Source organism: Gobius niger, assembly GCF_951799975.1.
Source record: "Gobius niger genome assembly, chromosome: 17".
Classification (NCBI taxonomy): domain Eukaryota; kingdom Metazoa; phylum Chordata; class Actinopteri; order Gobiiformes; family Gobiidae; genus Gobius; species Gobius niger.
In genome coordinates this window covers 11,969,685-11,986,748 of record NC_136868.1, presented here as the reverse complement: position 1 = coordinate 11,986,748, position 17,064 = coordinate 11,969,685, and the positions used below count along the sequence as shown (strand labels likewise).

Sequence of the window (17,064 nt, the reverse complement as noted above, 5' to 3'; positions counted from 1 at the left end):
GGTGTGATTGTTGTGAGCTGACAGGACTTAAGATCAAAATAACACATTTGTGGAATCAATCCTCAACAGAAAAAACAGTAAGATTTTCTATTTACTTACTGTATTTACTGTGGTGAATCTTCTGAAGTGTAAAGGCCCCATATCGGAAAGCATAACTCGGCCTGTTCGATATATTAAGGCAGGAAAATATTGCGATGAACGATATTATTGACTCCTCCTACCTTTTGTTCTAAAAGTTGTTAATCATTTCCTGTTCAGATAATAAAGGTTGTGCCCAAAAATGTACCATTTGTCATAGGAGCCGCTCCCGTGGGTGCTGCAGGGCTGGAGCACCTAGAATTACAAAGTGATTCAGTAAATATAGCCTAACCTGTAAATCCTACGGCTGGGCGATATATCGATATATTTTTAAATGAGATATGCAATTAGACCATATCGTGTATATCGGGATATTTCAAATTCAGATAAGCTATTAAGTTAACACAAAGAAACAGGTAATCTTAAACTGATGTATATCTCTTTATATATAAATGCTGCCCACAGAAAATAATGTATTTAAATGTTTATGTTTACATTTTATAGTGAGTTTTCAATAAAATTACTCATATTTGGCTTTGACTTAACATTTCATTTCTCACTTTGTGGAAAAAATATGGGGATATATATCGTATATCGATATTCAACCTAAATATATATCGGGATATGACTTTTGGTCCATATCGCCCAGCCCTAGTAAATCCGCTACTCCATTTTCTGCTAACAAATGCCCCGCTTATTTAGCTCCATAGGTAGAGCGCCAGACTCATAACCACGGGTTTGTGAGATCAATCCTGACCTCGTCTTTTTTTTTTTTTTTTTACTGGGAAGAACATAAATCGGCGCCTATGCCATTTGTGCGTTATTTATGTTGATTTAGGAGTTATGGTGACAACCTCAAGTGTAACATCGAATTATCGAACACAATGATCGCAACATGTTGACAGAAAGATGTGTCACAAAATCGTATTCCTCTTAAAAACGGAACAGCTCTAAACAGCCTGAGTTTACCTCCTTTTTATGGGAACAGTTTTTGCAAGTTCTGGAAAGTGACACTGCTTAAAGGTTGATTTCCGCCTATATTTGTGAGGTTATCTGCTACACGTCTAGAACAGCAGCTTGTTGGTGTGTCCACAGTGGCCGGGCGGGCGGGCGGGCAGCGAGACTCTGGTGGGAGCAGGCTGGAGGGTGTAGCGTGTCGCGCTCGTAGCCGGCCTGAAGTAGCTGCCTGTGTGACATCACTGGGTGTTGGTTGGAGCACAGTAAACAAAGGGCGAACGGCTTGAAAGGCCTTCTCTGTGTGACAGCACTGACCGCAGCAGCCGCATCGCTAACACAAGCTAACTCTCTGTGCCCCGAACACTCCAAGCTCCATCTGTTATATATTGATATTGTTTCATCTGCAGGTAGCAAGGTCACCGACTCTGGAGCACTTTCAATTGATTCTGCAATGTTAGTGCTTTAAATACGATATGAGAAATCCTCCCACAATATTGTTGTCTGACTTGAATAACATTAAGAGCTCAAAAAGCCTGTTGTGATAAAGGGATAATATGGACTTTTTATGAGTGAATCCTGTTTTGCCTGCTCAATATATCAAGATAAACAGTCTCTGAGATTCTCTGATCATTTTTCGCTAAAAACCTTAGTGCTCAACAGTCCCACCCACTCCCGCTCACGTGTCGGGGTCCAACATAAAAAATCCCATGTATTATTAGCATTGACTTTTCGAGAAAGTCAACTATTAAGAGTTTAACATCACAACGCCGGCTAATCGGCTATGTGCTAACTCGCGGACATGAAACATACAAGGTAAGATTGAAGATTTGTCTAAAATGTTATGAACTGCAAAATTCTTGAAGTCGTATTTTCGAGTATTGTTTGTTTCTTTCTTGTAAAATACCCGCACAAGCATCAGTAGTTAGCACATAGCTGATTAGCCGGTGTCCTGCCATTAAACTCTTAATAATTTACTTTTTCGAAAAGTCAATACTAAAAATACATGGGATTTTTTGTGTCAGACCGAGACACGTGACCGGGCGTGGGTGGGACTGTTTACCCTCTGTTTTAGTCATGATTTATGTTATTTAGTTACATTTTATCCATCTTTTGATCCTGATTTTGTATTTTTAAGTGTTAAGAATCAAATTAAGTACATTATTACAAACATGTCTTTATAGCAGTATTTAAGTTGCACAGTTACATATCAGAATTTGTTTCTTATATTGCACAGCCCTACTGGGAATAATGTTGTTACTATCTCCTAGAAAAACAACTAAACAAAAGTTCCTCGAAGTGTAGTGTTTTGTAATCCTTGTGTAAGTTTGATGTGGGGGCTGCTGTGAGTGTTTTTTCCCCAAAGTCGTCGTTCGAAAGCTCTTTGCTGGCACCGCTGTTCGGAGTGCGGGAGTGTTTCTGTGACAACCAGGAACAAGCAGAACCAGACCTTTTCCTGGGAGGGATCGGGGTAAAGGGTCAGTGTGTGACGATGGCGGGACACTTGGCTCCAGTCACAGTGCGGGACGTCCCAGATCAGGATTTGGTCATCACACACTCCACAGAAATAAACTCTTATGTCATTGTCTGGCTTCGTGGTGGAGCCTCTTGGTTCCTCCGTCTCTGGTAAAAGCCATAGTTTTGTTTTTCAAGTCCCTCTTTGAAAGGCGTTTTTTTGAAGTCCGCACCAAAACAGGAAAGAGATTGTATTTGAGCTATTATGATTTCCCTTTTTCTGAAACAAAAGGCCCTAAATCAAACTTTCAACAACTTTCTGGTCTCATTACGAAATGGGAATTGTTGAAAAGAATGTTGTCGTTGGCTTACTCTGAGTTGTATAATGTTTTCTGTTTGTGGCCAACTTGATCTCACCTTCTGGTTTAACAAATGTAAACTCATCTATTTGCTTACAGTATTTGAATGCAATACAAAATACTTTGTGCCACATGTAAATAGGCAAAGAAACTCATCCAGCATGTGATAAACAAAGGATGGGTTGTATGATAACACACACAGAGATAAATGTTTCAAAATGAACCTCAGCTTAAACAACACATGAACGCTTTCCACTCCAATATTAATTAACCCAAAGTTTCAATTTGATTCCTTTGTAGCCTTAACTCCGCTCCAAAGTCCAAACAATGAGCCGTCACGGGCAAACAAGGCACGCAGGAGTGCGACTTGAATGCAACTCTTTCAAAAGGTGTCCATCTTTGGTGCAGGTTTTAACGTTGCAAAGACTGGAGGCACTTGTGAATATTACTGGTTAAAAGGCATTTATTTTACATTACCTGTTAGTTAACATTCCCTACGCAACGCGTTTTGTCTGTTGTCGGTCTTTGTAACTGGCAGTTACAAGCTGTAACTGCCACACGATGAGCTGTAAACCTGTCAATCCGTGCTGATAATTACAATTGTCCGACAACCATTGATTTAAACTTGCTTTGATGTAAAATGCACAGCCTTCTGATGAATAAACCTCTTGTAGACACAGATTTTCATTTCCAATGCTCTTCTCTCTGTTCTGTGCAGCCTCTACCCCGGTCAGCAGCAGCGCCAGTAGACGCCGTGCGCCCGCCTCGGTCACCCCTCTGCCCTGGGACAAGCAGCACATCGCCGCCATGTCGAGCATTACCATCGACCCCGAGCTCAAGCCGGGCGAGTTCGTCATCAAGAGCCTGTTTGCGGAGTTCGCCGTGCTGGCAGAGAAGAAGATCGAGATGGTCATGGCTGAACCGCTGGTGAGTGAGACAGGACGGCATTAACCTGGACCCTCAGGAATGACCCCCTTCCACACTGGTCGGATGCGAGGGTCCAGGGAAGAGTTTACAGAAGCTCATGTGACGTAGCTTAAACAAAAGTGAACAGTCTTTATCCTGGGTTAGGTTTGGATTAGTCATTTAGCCATAGAATAATCCATGTAATTACAATAATTACTATCTTGCTACAACTGTTTCTTTAAATGTGTTATCTCCAGTGTTGCAATCTTAAGTACAAAGTAGAAAACTACATTTATTCTTTGATTGCAATTTGTAAGTGTGGATTCTTCGACAGTTTTGTCAACCTTCTGAAAAGAAAAATAATATACTTTTAATTATTTTAAGATTGTACTTAACCTATAGGTGGAACATTTATATAATGGTCTCCCCAATGCACCAAATATAACCTTATGCTCTAAAATGTAACTTGGCACTTAATTTATTTATATTTCACATCACCTACACCACAGTATCAGGTGTGACACCTCTATGTGTTCTGTTTGTTTCTTTGCAGGAGAAGCCCCTGTCCCGGTCCCTTCAGAGAGGGGAAGATGCACAATTTGACCAGGTAAACATCGTGTATTGAACTTCACTGAGTGAGGTATTTGCCGCCACGCGACTACCAATCAATCCCGCGCTCCATGTCCTGTCGTCGGTCTCTCATTTGTGGCACTTGCACAGGACTCCACACAAAGGAGCTGCGTGCTGCATACTGCTTTGTTCAGCACAACACAAAGCCAATGAGGATGTGGTGCTATAGATCCAGCTGTCCCTTTGTGAGTGAGGCAGCCCAAATGGGTATGGAGAGTGCAAAAGTGAGAGTCCTGGAGAATTGCTGTGTCATCCCCAGCAGTAAATCAGCATTGGGCGCTGGACGGTCTCTGTCTGGCAGCATAAGGGCAAAGGCAGTGGTTGCGTAACTCTCCTGCCTTGTATCTATCATCCACTGCATTCCCTTAAATACATCACAGGATGAGGTTTAGTAGTTGATGCGCCCGGACACGCCTCATGTTTATGTATAGGCCTCGTGTGTGGTGCATAGAGCCAGTCACTGATCTGCTGATCGGCCAAATGTAGCTGCCACTGCCCGGATGCGGTAGTTTCGCTCCAGTCACTAGAGCAGATACTGCGGAGTAAATGGTGCGTGTGAAAGGACTGATTTGCCCCAAGTTTAATTGCAGCGTATGGTTTATCGTGGACATGCTGACAACATCATCTGCGCCTCAGAGATTGAGAGCGATTTGGTGTCGTAGTGTAGTTATATTATTAGCAATATTAATTATACTCCTGTATTTTTCCAATTTGTCAAACAGGTCAAATTCATTACTTGGCATTGTTAAGAATAAGATGTGAAATGATGCTTGAATGTTGTGAAAAGCGCAGCACTCTAACGTGTGTGTGTCTTTTCCAGTTAATAAGCTCCATGAGCTCAATAGCAGAGCACTGTTTGCCCTCTCTACTGCGCACACTGTTCGACTGGTACCGGAGGCAGAGCGGCACCGAGGACGAGTCTTATGAGTACAGACCTCGTGCGAGCACCAAGTCCAAAGGGTCAGACTCTCGATGCACTTAGAACATTGTCTCATTTCAGTTCTGACTAAATATTCACAATGTGTATTGTCCTTTTTGTAGAGATGAACAGCACCGGGACAAAGATTACCTTTTGGAGCGGAGAGACTTAGCCATAGATTTCATATTTTGTTTAGTCTCTGTTGAAGTTCTAAAACAGGTAAGTGACGGTGCACTTTGTCTGCTATAAATAGTTCCTGGTGTCATGGCTGCACCTGTGCAGACTTATAGGGCACAATCTTATTCAGCACATTGTGTGACGTGAGCTCAAAAGGGCAGACATAACATGCATTTGCAAAAACGGGCCTCTAGTGTGGCTGCATTTCCACATTTACCCAGTAACATTATGTCAGGAAAAAGATGGATGTTACAGTGTGAATTCAAATAAAACATATGCTTATTTGTAGAGGCAGCAGTGTTTAGGTTATTGCTATTAAATAAGACTTTTATTTGAGTTTAAACTATTAAACAACATTACTCCATTATAATCCTGCCTGTGAAACTGAGCCGGCCTAAGCAGGATTTGATTTGTTTTCATAGATGTGTTATAATCTTATTCACTCTAAATTGCCACAGTCCATAAATGAATTGCAGTTATTAGCGAGATCCCTGCCCCCCGAGAGGCTCCCAGTAAACAAACACTGTGTGGCATTACCCCAATATCCAGCAGCGCAGCCTCATTCTGCAGCGCTCCGAGCTGCGCATTTTGAACTAAGAGCCGGTCTTTAGAGGCTGGAGCTGAGTTGTCCTTGGCTTTGGTCCTGTTGTGGGGAGGTAATGAATGGGAGCAAAGAAAATGCAAGAATGCTATCAGCGCTTCAAATAAGACTAATGGCTCTGTTTACGTCACAGATTCCTCTTCACCCAGTGCCAGATGGTTTGGTACATGAAGTCCTAAACCTGGCATTCAAGCACTTTAAACATAAAGAGGGGTAAGTCGTCTGCTCACTTTGATACACTGCAGATAAAGGAGTTTGATGACTGAAAATGCCTCAGTTTTCAGTCATGTTTTTCATAAGGGGCTATAATGGGCTTAAATATACTTAGTCAGGAATTGTGTAGGTTTTATCCAGTGTAAAATCAGGACTATTCTGGCTTTAAATGATCACATGGCTAAAACTGGCTAAAGATTTAGGATAAGCTTAACCAGAATCTTTTATCCCATAGATTGAGAACCGCAGCTCTTTCATTTTGTCTCTTGGACTGTCCTCGCGCTCCCGTGTTACTCTCAATAATGCGTATCTCATTATCTTCTCCATTGACAGTTACTGTGGGCCCAACACTGGCAATGTGCACATCATTGCAGATCTGTATGCAGAGGTCATTGGAGTCCTCACACAGTCAAAGTAAGCACGCAGTATTCTTAAAACTAAAGCTCCGTTCACATTCAGGACTTGGCGTGAACTCACTGGTCACTGTGTCGAAGTGGGTAAACATCTAGTGTGACAAGAGTAAAATGTTTATGTATGCAGGAAATGGATCATACGTTTGCTGTGCTTTTCTATATTTACTTTTTGAGCATATTTAGCAGTGCTTAGATTGAATGTTGATCCTTATCTGTCTGTGTTTATTCAGGTTTCAGGCAGTTAGGAAAAAGTTCATCACAGAGCTGAAGGAGCTGAGGCAAAAGGAGCAGAGCCCGTACATCGTCCAAAGCATCATCAGCCTCATCATGGGCATGAAGTTCTTCAGGGTTAAAATGTACCCGGTGGAAGATTTTGAGGCGTCTTTTCAGTTCATGCAGGTAAAAACTCCTTGTACATTGCACTCGATACCTTGCGTAAATGATATGAGTGAGTCGTTTGCGTTTGTCAAGACAATATATTTTTTACGGCTTGCCCTCTATTCAGCAGTGTGGTACTGCACAGGCCCATAAAACTCGAAGGGTAATGATGAAGGTCTGCTCCCAGTGCATAAATGTCCCTTTGAGAAGCTATGAATTAGGACTGGGCAATAAGATGATAAAAATCAAATTGATATCAGATCCTTGTGTTTTTACTGCTATATGATCAAAATGTAGACACTTTTCCTCACCCACACCTCCTATTCGTCAGCCTCATCATGAATAACAGGCTGATTAACCAATACCTATGAAGTGTGAACTATATGCAACAGCAGATCTTAAAGGCGACATTCAGTCACCTGGGAATCAGACTCACCCCTGTAACAGCAGGTGAGTCTGGTCACCGCTGCGGTGATTCCATTTCCCACAGCGGTTCATACGCAAGCAAACAGGAAGTGAAGTCAAGCAATCAGTGAAGGGCAGGCGTCTGCTGTTGATGTGGTATTATTAGCGGTTTTAGGTTAACATTTGCGCAGGATTATGAATCACAAAACTCACCTACTGTCGATGTGTTTTTGGTCATTTAGGATTGGATTGGAGACATGCTCTTTCGCAGATTGGTATTGAGGGACTTCTGCGTCCCTTGAGTGACGCTGCTCGTGAGAAACATGTGACACAAATAAACGAATCTGATTGCACGGGATCGTTTTGATTTTGCGAATCCCGGGGGGATTCTGCCCCCCCCCCCCCCCTCTGTATAAAAAAATATAGAGGGGAATCATTCTGGTATCACCAGGCAAGACATTCAGCATGTACATGAATACCTGAATGATAAAATAGAAATTAATAGACATTTTTTGGCATCTCATTCACCATGAATAAAGTAGAACACAATTAATCAGGCTATAATTCTTATAATTAACTATATTGTTGTTAATTAGCACCTGTTCATGAATGAAACAGCGAAACAACAAGGTAATTAAATTGACACTGTTTTGCTTTTTCTTAAAGGTGCACGATGCAACCTTTTCTGTATATTGCGTATTTGACCTTACAGTGACCTAGTGGCTGCTTGGGTGGTTAGCATAGCGCCTTTACCATACCCGGGGGCCTAATGGCACTTCATGATCAGTTGTTTTTAGGATTTCTGGCAGGTTTTCACTGCAAATTGAACCATCTCCATGGTTACGCATGCTTTTCATTTTGAAACCCTACCAGAAATCCTAAAAAACTAAATAAAATGAGTCCTGAAGCATCATATGGGTCGATTAGCTAACCACCCATACAGCCACAAGGTCACTGAAAGGTCAAATACGCACTAATATCAACTTCTTTTTTTTAACATAAAAACTGGCATAGTGCACCTAAAGAGAATTGCTCTGAAAAAAGCTGTCATTGACGTCCACTTGTTTGCGTTAAGGTTCACAGTGTACTGGAGGTTAGGCTATCCCAACAAAAACATGTATGTCATGACACTGATCATGCACAGGAAAGCTTACTATAAAATTAAAAATAGCATGTAAAGCTATTGGTCATGGTAGAGATCACATTGCTTCTCACAGTGCTAACCCCCCTAGCATCGCCATCGTCTTAAAACAATCTGAACAATAAAAGCAGTTCTTTTGCTTTTGTGTTGAGTAAATTATACTGAACTACTGTGCTGAAAAAAGTGTGAGAAACCTAAACATTTAAACATTGTAATAAAATAAGCAAACAGTAGTAACACTCTCACTATGTGTTATTTGTCTGCATAAAACTCACACATGTGCCTTTGTTTCTTCTCTTTCAGGAGTGCGCTCAGTATTTCCTGGAGGTCAAGGATAAGGACATAAAGCACGCACTGGCCGGTCTGTTCGTGGAGATCCTCATCCCTGTGGCGGCTGTGAGTCCGATAGCTAATGCCCCGTTTAAATGTTATCACAATGAATCTGAATGGAGTTCTCTAAGCGCTTCATTCATTCCCAGGCGGTGAAAAATGAAGTGAATGTACCATGCCTAAAAAACTTTGTGGAGATGCTTTATCAGACGACGTTTGACCTCAGCTCACGGAAGAAACATTCCTTGGTGAGACGTTTTCTCCGTGTTGCGCCTCCTGCTTTAGTCTGCCATGACGCTTTGGCCTTGATACATAAATTCCTGTCTTTTTTTTATCTAACATTTCTGTGATGTTTTTTCTAGGCCCTGTATCCCCTGGTGACTTGTCTGCTGTGTGTCAGTCAGAAGCAGTTCTTCCTCAACAATTGGCACATTTTCCTCCAGAACTGCCTCTCGCACCTCAAGGTACCCCCAAACCTTTCAAATCACATCATGTACGAGCGGAACCGTGGTTTGTGAGACTTTTTAGATCACTTTTGGGCAGTTATAAAGCATTAAAGGGGCTAGATGCAAGTTGGCCATTATATACTCACTACTGCCACCTCTGGTCATATGTGTAACTGCACCTTTTATATTAAACTCGTGCGTGATGGCAATTTGGACCCGAAGTAACAACTTTTTGAGTGACAGTGAAGGATTTTAGAGGTAGTTGTGGTGAACAGGTCTAGGAACATGTAGGAGGAGGAAAATACATAATTTTAACATTTTTAAACTCAATATAGTATATCCCTTTAACAAAACGAATGATATTGTTCATTACCTTCAACAAAGGCTTTGAAAGGCAGTAAAAAGAAGGAAATGAATTTGAGCAGAAAAGTAAGGCTGAAATGTCATTGAAGAGCATTACAGTTGTTTTTAGATTCTAATAAAAATGTTAAAATAAATCAAAATATCTTGGAAAATAGAGACGTTGCCCAATGTTTTACGCCATAAAAGTATCAAAAATAGTCAAGGCAAGTTTATTTGTACAGCACTATTTATACACAAGGCAATTCAAAGTGCTTCACAGCTGCATAAAATTACAAGAAAACAGATCAAATCAATAAAATAAAATTAATCTGTTGCAGCAAAAAGCAGGAGTGCAAATAAAATGCAAACAAAAAGTCAGCCTGGATTTAAACATTGTCAGAGTTGAGGCCTGTCTCACATCCCCGTGAAGACTGTTCCAGATTTTAGCTGCATGAAACTGAAACGCAGTCTTACTGTGTTTATTATTGACTCTGGGAACCACCAGGAGACCCCTCCCTGAACTTCTCAGGGCCCGAGGTGGTTCATATGGTTCAAAATACAAAACGTATGATCCATAAAACATTCAACTGCATGTTTTAGTGAAAAGGTTTTGTTCGTCTTATACAATCTTTTGCTCACATGTTGCCCAATTTGTCAAATTTACTTTAAAATATTGAAATTTTAGTTCATTCCTGTGCGTAATTTAATGCTCAATTCGTCTCTAGAAATGGCAAGAATAGTACTAAAAAGGGTATTTAAAAAAGGGTGAATCAATACGTCAAGACACAGGAACCTGGTCAACAGTACGGGTTGTGACTATAGTCTCGATTTATAGAAGCTTGTCAAGATTGTAAATTGTGTTTAGTCTTTAGATGATTTTTCTGCGGCAACTTGTAAAAGAAGGAGCCGGGAAAATAAGTAAATAATATATGAACAGTTTCTACTTTACTGTGCTGTATTTCTGCCCAATAGTGATGCATTATTAAGTGCCACCAAGGTTCATATCAAAACTTCGCTCCAAACAGCAGAGGTCTTATGACGCTGTTACGAAACTTCAAATTGAAAGCATTATGAGTGTCCATAACAAGTCTGTTGGCAAAGGTTTGCTCATAATTGGTGTAAAACAGGTTTGATCTATTGCCATGACACGGTGAGAAACACAAATTAAAAGCTGATATTGAATGGTGTTTTCCGTGGCTCTGTCGAAGATCATAATGTACTTTCCCTCTCTCATTATAAATCACCAGATCTGGACAGGAATAGCACTTGATTAGATAAGGCCATAAAGGAGTTTTTGTTGTCTAAGGAGGAAAAAATCACATCCACAGCGTTATGAACTTGCACAGACGAGGCATAATCTAATACTGTTCGTTGTTTCAACAAGGGTTGCACAATACGAGAAAAAAACACATGTAATACACTATTGGGATGCGATATTACTGCTCTGACTAAAGCCACAATGCGGAACATTTCAGGTTAAACTCACTACATGAACAACAAACATGCTCAGAACTCAACAAACACTTCTTATGTTGTATAAAATCACTAGGAGGAGTTTCTGCCTTGCTGTTTGCGGCGTAAAACTATGGAATAGCTTGAATGTGTCACTCAAGAAATGTACCACAGTTTGCCAATTTAAATCTATGTATAAAAACATGGTCTTCACAAACTATAGAGCTGGATATTAATTATAGTTTAAACAACAATTTAAACAGTAACATTATTGTCGCTGGATTTCTATGGCCGTGATGTGTATATTGTGGAAAGACATTCATAGTTTGTAAAACAATTGTTGTAAATATTGAGTTGTGCAGGTTGTTGTTAAAGAAGAACGATATGAGCTACTTTTGCTCCTGTAAAAATATCAAGTAGAAAAGGGGGTGGGACTAAATAAGGTCACACTTCAACCCACTCCTTTTTGAACAATTGCTGTATTGGTATCCATTACTTGTATTATCATTGTTTTTAAATTGTTCGAAATAAACTAAACTAAAAAAAAAAAAAAAAAGCTTTTGGATGGGGGCATAATATTTAAACTCTCATGTGTGGCTGTCAAAGCAAAGCCGCAACATCTCCATGGAGACGAGCTGCTGAGGTCCGGCTCTCGGCACCACAATAGGTGTCCTTAATCTGCCGTACTATTCCCTGTCCATTCCACGCAGGGAAGTTCGTCTGGTCACGGAGCAATTGGAGCAGTTTGAACGGGCGGGTCTAACGCGCACAGATCGTCCGTGAAATAAACCAATTAGCGAACGTGACGACAGCTGTGTCCAAAATATGAACTGAATAGAAACTCACGAGAACGCGGAGGCAAAATCCTCAACTGCTTCATCCATGATTAGTTTGACTAATGTTAAAGGGACTAGATGCAAGTTGGCCATTTTATACTCACTACTGCCACCTCAGGTCATACGTGTAACTGCACCTTCTATATTAACCTCGTACATGACGGCACTTCAGACCCAAATAAACACCTTTCTGAGTGACAGTGCAGGATTTTAGAGGCAGTTGAGGTGAACGGGTCTGGACTCATTCTGCATATTAGGACATTGTTCGAACATGTAGGGGGGGGGAAATACATAATTTTGACATGTTTAAACTCCGTATAGTCCCTTTTAATGTTAGTTGAACTAACAACTAACAACATAGCGGTGCAGCAATTGACGTAACCTTGTCAATTCTCTGTGACATGTTTGTCCAGACCAACCTTCTTTTGCCCAGAAAAGAAGTAGGTGTGATTTACACATCTAATCAGACACATCCTCCTATTTTCCTATTTCAATTTATGAAATGTTCCGCAGTGTGGCTTTAAAGGAATGGGTCACAGTTTTTCCATACTGAGATGTTATATATTCTTACCTGAGCTCAGACGAGTTGATGCGTACCTGTCTGGTCTTTGTGCGTGCGCTCAGTAACTGCTCACGTAATTGTATTGAAGTAGAGGAGACGTGAAAGAGGCGTGACTGAGCGCACACAAAAAGCATTAACTCGTCTCAGCTCAGGTAAGAACATATCTCAGTATGCAAAAACGGTGGCCTGTCCCTTTAACTCATGGCAGGTTCATTTTCATGATCAAACACAAAGCGCTGTCAAATTTTAGTCCTAGTTTTATAAGCTGAAACCTCATCTGGACTCCAAATGACCAAATTCAGGAACACATCTATTGATCCAATTTCAAACAAAACGAAGCTGAATCTGTGTCATACGAGAACATTTCTCTCCCCGTAATGCAGCAAATTAATTTACTTTTGTAGCGTAATGCACGGCCCGACTAAAAAGCCATTTCCTGCAACAATTACCCCTATTACCGTTTGAGTATGACGTTATCTCAAGTGCCGTTCAGTCCAGTCTGTGTCTGGCTGGATCAAGCCTCTCCCGCTCTCTCCCTGATCATGGACCCGTCTGATTGAATCATCCATTGACTGACCGAGCGTCTTAACGACCCTCTTTCCCATCCCGCATTGATTTCCCCCCTCGTGGACTCTTGATCATTCGGTGGAGACGTACGCCTGTGTGTGTGATGTTGATTTTTCTGGAGCTTTTTTGAATGACGGTCTCGACGTTTCGCTGCGTTTGCCTGTGCAGTCTTTTGGAGGAAGTCAATGGTGGATTTGCAAATCATGTCGTGGGCTTGGGTGACTGTTGTGAGGCGATGATTGCAGCGGCTCAGGGCTAATTGTGGATTCCTTTTTAATCGTGTGGTGAATCTGCCGTGATTTCACGTCTGTGTCGAGATGTAATGTGGGCACAGGATCAACAGTTACATGAAAAATTGGTTGTGATAAAATTAACATCGCAATTTAATATACAGTGAATCAAAAAAAAAATCAGCAGGATCCACACATGGTTAAAAACAAAATTATGGTTATTCTTCATGGCTTTGAACTGATTTTGATCCCATCGAAACATTTCTCTTTCCTCATTTCTCTGTCCTTGTCTTCTGTGTCTTTATTTGATTAAAAAACCTCAGCACAATCATTTTACTTTTCATAATTTCATGACTAATACTCACTCACTCACGCAGTTGTATTGCTACAGTAGATGACCACATATTCCAGCAACATACAGTGGGGAAAAAAAGTATTTGGTCAGTTTCACATAGACATTCTATTGGATTTTGGCCAAATACTTTTTTTCCCCACTGTATATACATTAGTTTATTTTTACTAGTGACTTGTTAAAGGGGACATATCATGCAAAATCCACTTTTTTGCGCTGTTAACCTTGTTATAACATTCTCAACAACATGCATGCTGTAGTATTTTGCTCCATTCACGGCTGTTTGAGAAATCCTATTTAATTTAGTTTTTTTTTTTCTTACCCTGCTGCTTAAATGAGAATGAAACATTATGCTTGATATGTCCACTTTAAATCTACACTGACATGACTAAACTTAGCTTAACTTTGTCAAATTATTTTATGTTTTTGTATGTTTTTAACCTGCATTTGTCCACCTCCCTACATCCTTTGTCTTCTGTCATTTTGATCTTTTTTCTTGCATTGACTTGCTCCAGATGCCTTCTAACAACAGCATCCGAAAGCAGATTGAGACGCTGCAGGTGAGTTTTTTTTTGGTGTCCGTGAGCTGCCGGCTTTTCCCCCCTCCACACTTCAGGTCACATGATCATTCAGGACTAGGGCCAGCCCCGCCCCGCCTGTGCGCTCAGTGGGTAGCACATGGCTCTGTTGTGTGGTAGTAAAGAACTTGCTGACTAAAGAGGCTTGTGACGCTGTTTGCAGTCGGCCTGGTTGTGTTAAGGGGGATTTTTGTTGTTGGACATTGGAAAAGATGCTCTTCGTTGCTCGATAAACTAGATCATTTCATTTTATAGTGCTAGATTAGGGTTCTGTATACATGCACTGTTAGCACTGTGGATTGATGAATGAATGGTGTGATGTTGAGGGCTAAAACATGCGTCCCTCATGCATCCAGGGAATTGGCATAAATGTTGAAGCTTCAGTAGATTTCGGTGCTTTTAGCCACATGCTGTATCGTGATGTTTTGTGATTGTTAGAAGGCTGATTGTGTCACCTCATCGTCTGATCTTTGTCAACACTGTATTAGTTTAGCTTAAAAACAAAACGATCTATGTGTCGGATTTTGAGATTATGCACCAAGCACCATGTCGTACCTTTTTCCCTTTTCGTTGCTCAGATTATTCAATGCCATGTTTTTCCACAGTCATTGTTGCACAGTGACGAATGACATGATGTCAGTGTCCATGTGTCCACCTTACCCGTTTTATATGCATTAAAACAAATACTAGTATTCGTACCAGGTGAGTAGAGGACTTCATACCCAGGACCTTTTCTCACAAATTTTTTTCTCGTGTCTAGAACAAAGATCCCAAAATGTCGCGTGTAGCACTGGAGTCCCTCTACAGGCTGCTGTGGGTTTACATCATCAGGATCAAGTGTGAGAGCAACACGGTCACTCAGAGGTGCACTCCTGTTTAAAGTCTTGATTTACATCCTCCTTTATAAGCCCTGTATGTATTAATGACACTTTACCTTTACTTTTCCCCCTATAGTCGACTCCTCAGCATCGTTTCAGCACTTTTCCCCAAAGGTTCTCGGAGCGTGGTGCCCAGAGACACGCCTCTCAACATCTTTGTCAAAATCATTCAGTTTATTGCTCAGGTTTGATCCTCACTTTGTGCTTTGATTTTTTTTATTAAATTCTTCACACTCAACACCCATCTACTGATCTAAATGTAAAAAGTATTCTTATAGGCTTAGTCAAATACGTTTAATAATGTTGTCTCTCTCGCCGCTCACAGGAACGACTGGACTTTGCAATGAAGGAGATTATCTACGATCTTCTCTGTGTGGGCAAGTCTCACAAAACATTCACCATCAACCCAGAGGTAACTGCAAATCCAGTCCACAGCGTTTTTTTTATGTTCAGTTTTTCTTCACTCATCCCTTCATCTGTGTCCCTCCAGCGAATGAATATTGGTTTGCGAGCTTTCCTGGTCATAGCGGACAGTTTACAGCAGAAGGATGGAGAGCCCCCGATGCCGACCACTGGGATCATTATGCCGTCGGGGAACACACTGCGCGTCAAGAAGATCTTCCTCAACACCACTCTCACAGATGAAGAAGCAAAGGTCATAGGTACGTAAACAGACGATCTTACAACACCCAACAATCTCTTTTTATTAGCTTTTTCGTCGTTATGTAATGAAACGTTGTTACAGGGATGTCACTCTACTATCCGCAAGTAAGAAAGGCCCTGGACAACATCCTGAGACATTTGGACAAGGAAGTGGGACGCTCCATGAGTATGACCAGTGTTCAGCTGTCCAACAAGGAGCCAGAGGACATGATCACGTACGTAACCAAAACATTTGGTACATTCAGAGTATTTGAACCCGGCAGTTATTGACCACAAGTAAAACTGCAATGTTGTATTGGGGACAAAACTTTGTAGCTTTGTTAATACATTGAGTGCCAAAAATGGAAAGACACTCTAATACACCTTATGTGTGATCTTGGTAGCTCTGTGATGAACTGAAATAAATGATGATCAAAAACTTGTGAAAAGTCACGATCTGGTTGTCCGAGGGGGCGTGGTGTTGCGCTTTTAACAGCTGTAAAGCCGACACTTCTCCCTCGCTCTCCAGAGTGCGTTTGACAAAACAGAGAGGCCTCCCATGAACAGATCGAAACAGTTGAGATTTTGACATTTCTCTGAGATTTTAAATGGTTACAATCGGTCTAAGGACGGTTGAGAAACATCCTGATAAAGTCTTCAATCCGAGAACCAGGCTGTTTAAATCCACACACAATCACTAGCGAAATCGATGGATAACATGCGGTGTTTCAAAACTTGTCAAATGTTGTCCTTGTTGACTGAAATGGACTTGAAACGGAGATATTTAGACATTTGCCTCTTCCCATAACATTAGTGTCTGTCCAGAGAGGAGGTGAGAGAAGTTAATCAGAAAGGGGAGTGTTTCATAAAACAAGCAATATTTCCGAATCTAGAAACAAATCTGTGATATTGATCAAAATTAGCCTCTGTTTAGCTTAGATTTCTCAGGTACTGAGACACGTAGAATTAACCAGTTTTCACCTATGGAGAGCTTAGAGTCTCGCCACAGCATGTGTCCATAGCTATAACATAGAATACGCTGTGGCGCTACAAATATCATGAAAAATTGTCTGGATTGTTGGCACTCTACAGCTAAATCCCCAAAACAACGCTGCACTCAATGTGTTAAGAGCGGCTCCAAGTTAGTCATAATGTTGAGCCTGGATTGTGTTATAAAGCATTTCAGTAATTTTGAGCTTGCAAATGTTTCTCTTGTTGTT

The 17,064-nt window shown here is 41.0% G+C and overlaps 1 protein-coding gene across 7 annotated transcripts in view; it reads left to right on the top strand.

Moving 5' to 3' along the window:
• Positions 1-17,064, top strand: part of fryl (furry homolog, like) — a 67,483-nt gene that overhangs the window by 10,328 nt on the left and 40,091 nt on the right. For 5 of the 7 annotated variants that reach the window (XM_079574835.1, XM_079574841.1, XM_079574837.1 and 2 more), the window contains exons 2-17: positions 3,565-3,773; positions 4,306-4,359; positions 5,203-5,342; positions 5,424-5,520; positions 6,213-6,292; positions 6,626-6,706; positions 6,936-7,104; positions 8,933-9,025; positions 9,109-9,207; positions 9,322-9,423; positions 14,262-14,306; positions 15,085-15,188; positions 15,279-15,387; positions 15,528-15,614; positions 15,693-15,864; positions 15,948-16,080. In XM_079574835.1, coding sequence (XP_079430961.1) covers positions 3,565-3,773; positions 4,306-4,359; positions 5,203-5,342; positions 5,424-5,520; positions 6,213-6,292; positions 6,626-6,706; positions 6,936-7,104; positions 8,933-9,025; positions 9,109-9,207; positions 9,322-9,423; positions 14,262-14,306; positions 15,085-15,188; positions 15,279-15,387; positions 15,528-15,614; positions 15,693-15,864; positions 15,948-16,080 — 1,774 coding nt within the window. The remainder of the gene's footprint in view (positions 1-3,564; positions 3,774-4,305; positions 4,360-5,202; positions 5,343-5,423; positions 5,521-6,212; positions 6,293-6,625; positions 6,707-6,935; positions 7,105-8,932; positions 9,026-9,108; positions 9,208-9,321; positions 9,424-14,261; positions 14,307-15,084; positions 15,189-15,278; positions 15,388-15,527; positions 15,615-15,692; positions 15,865-15,947; positions 16,081-17,064) is intronic. The other 2 variants (XM_079574838.1, XM_079574840.1) reach the window with 1 other exon arrangement.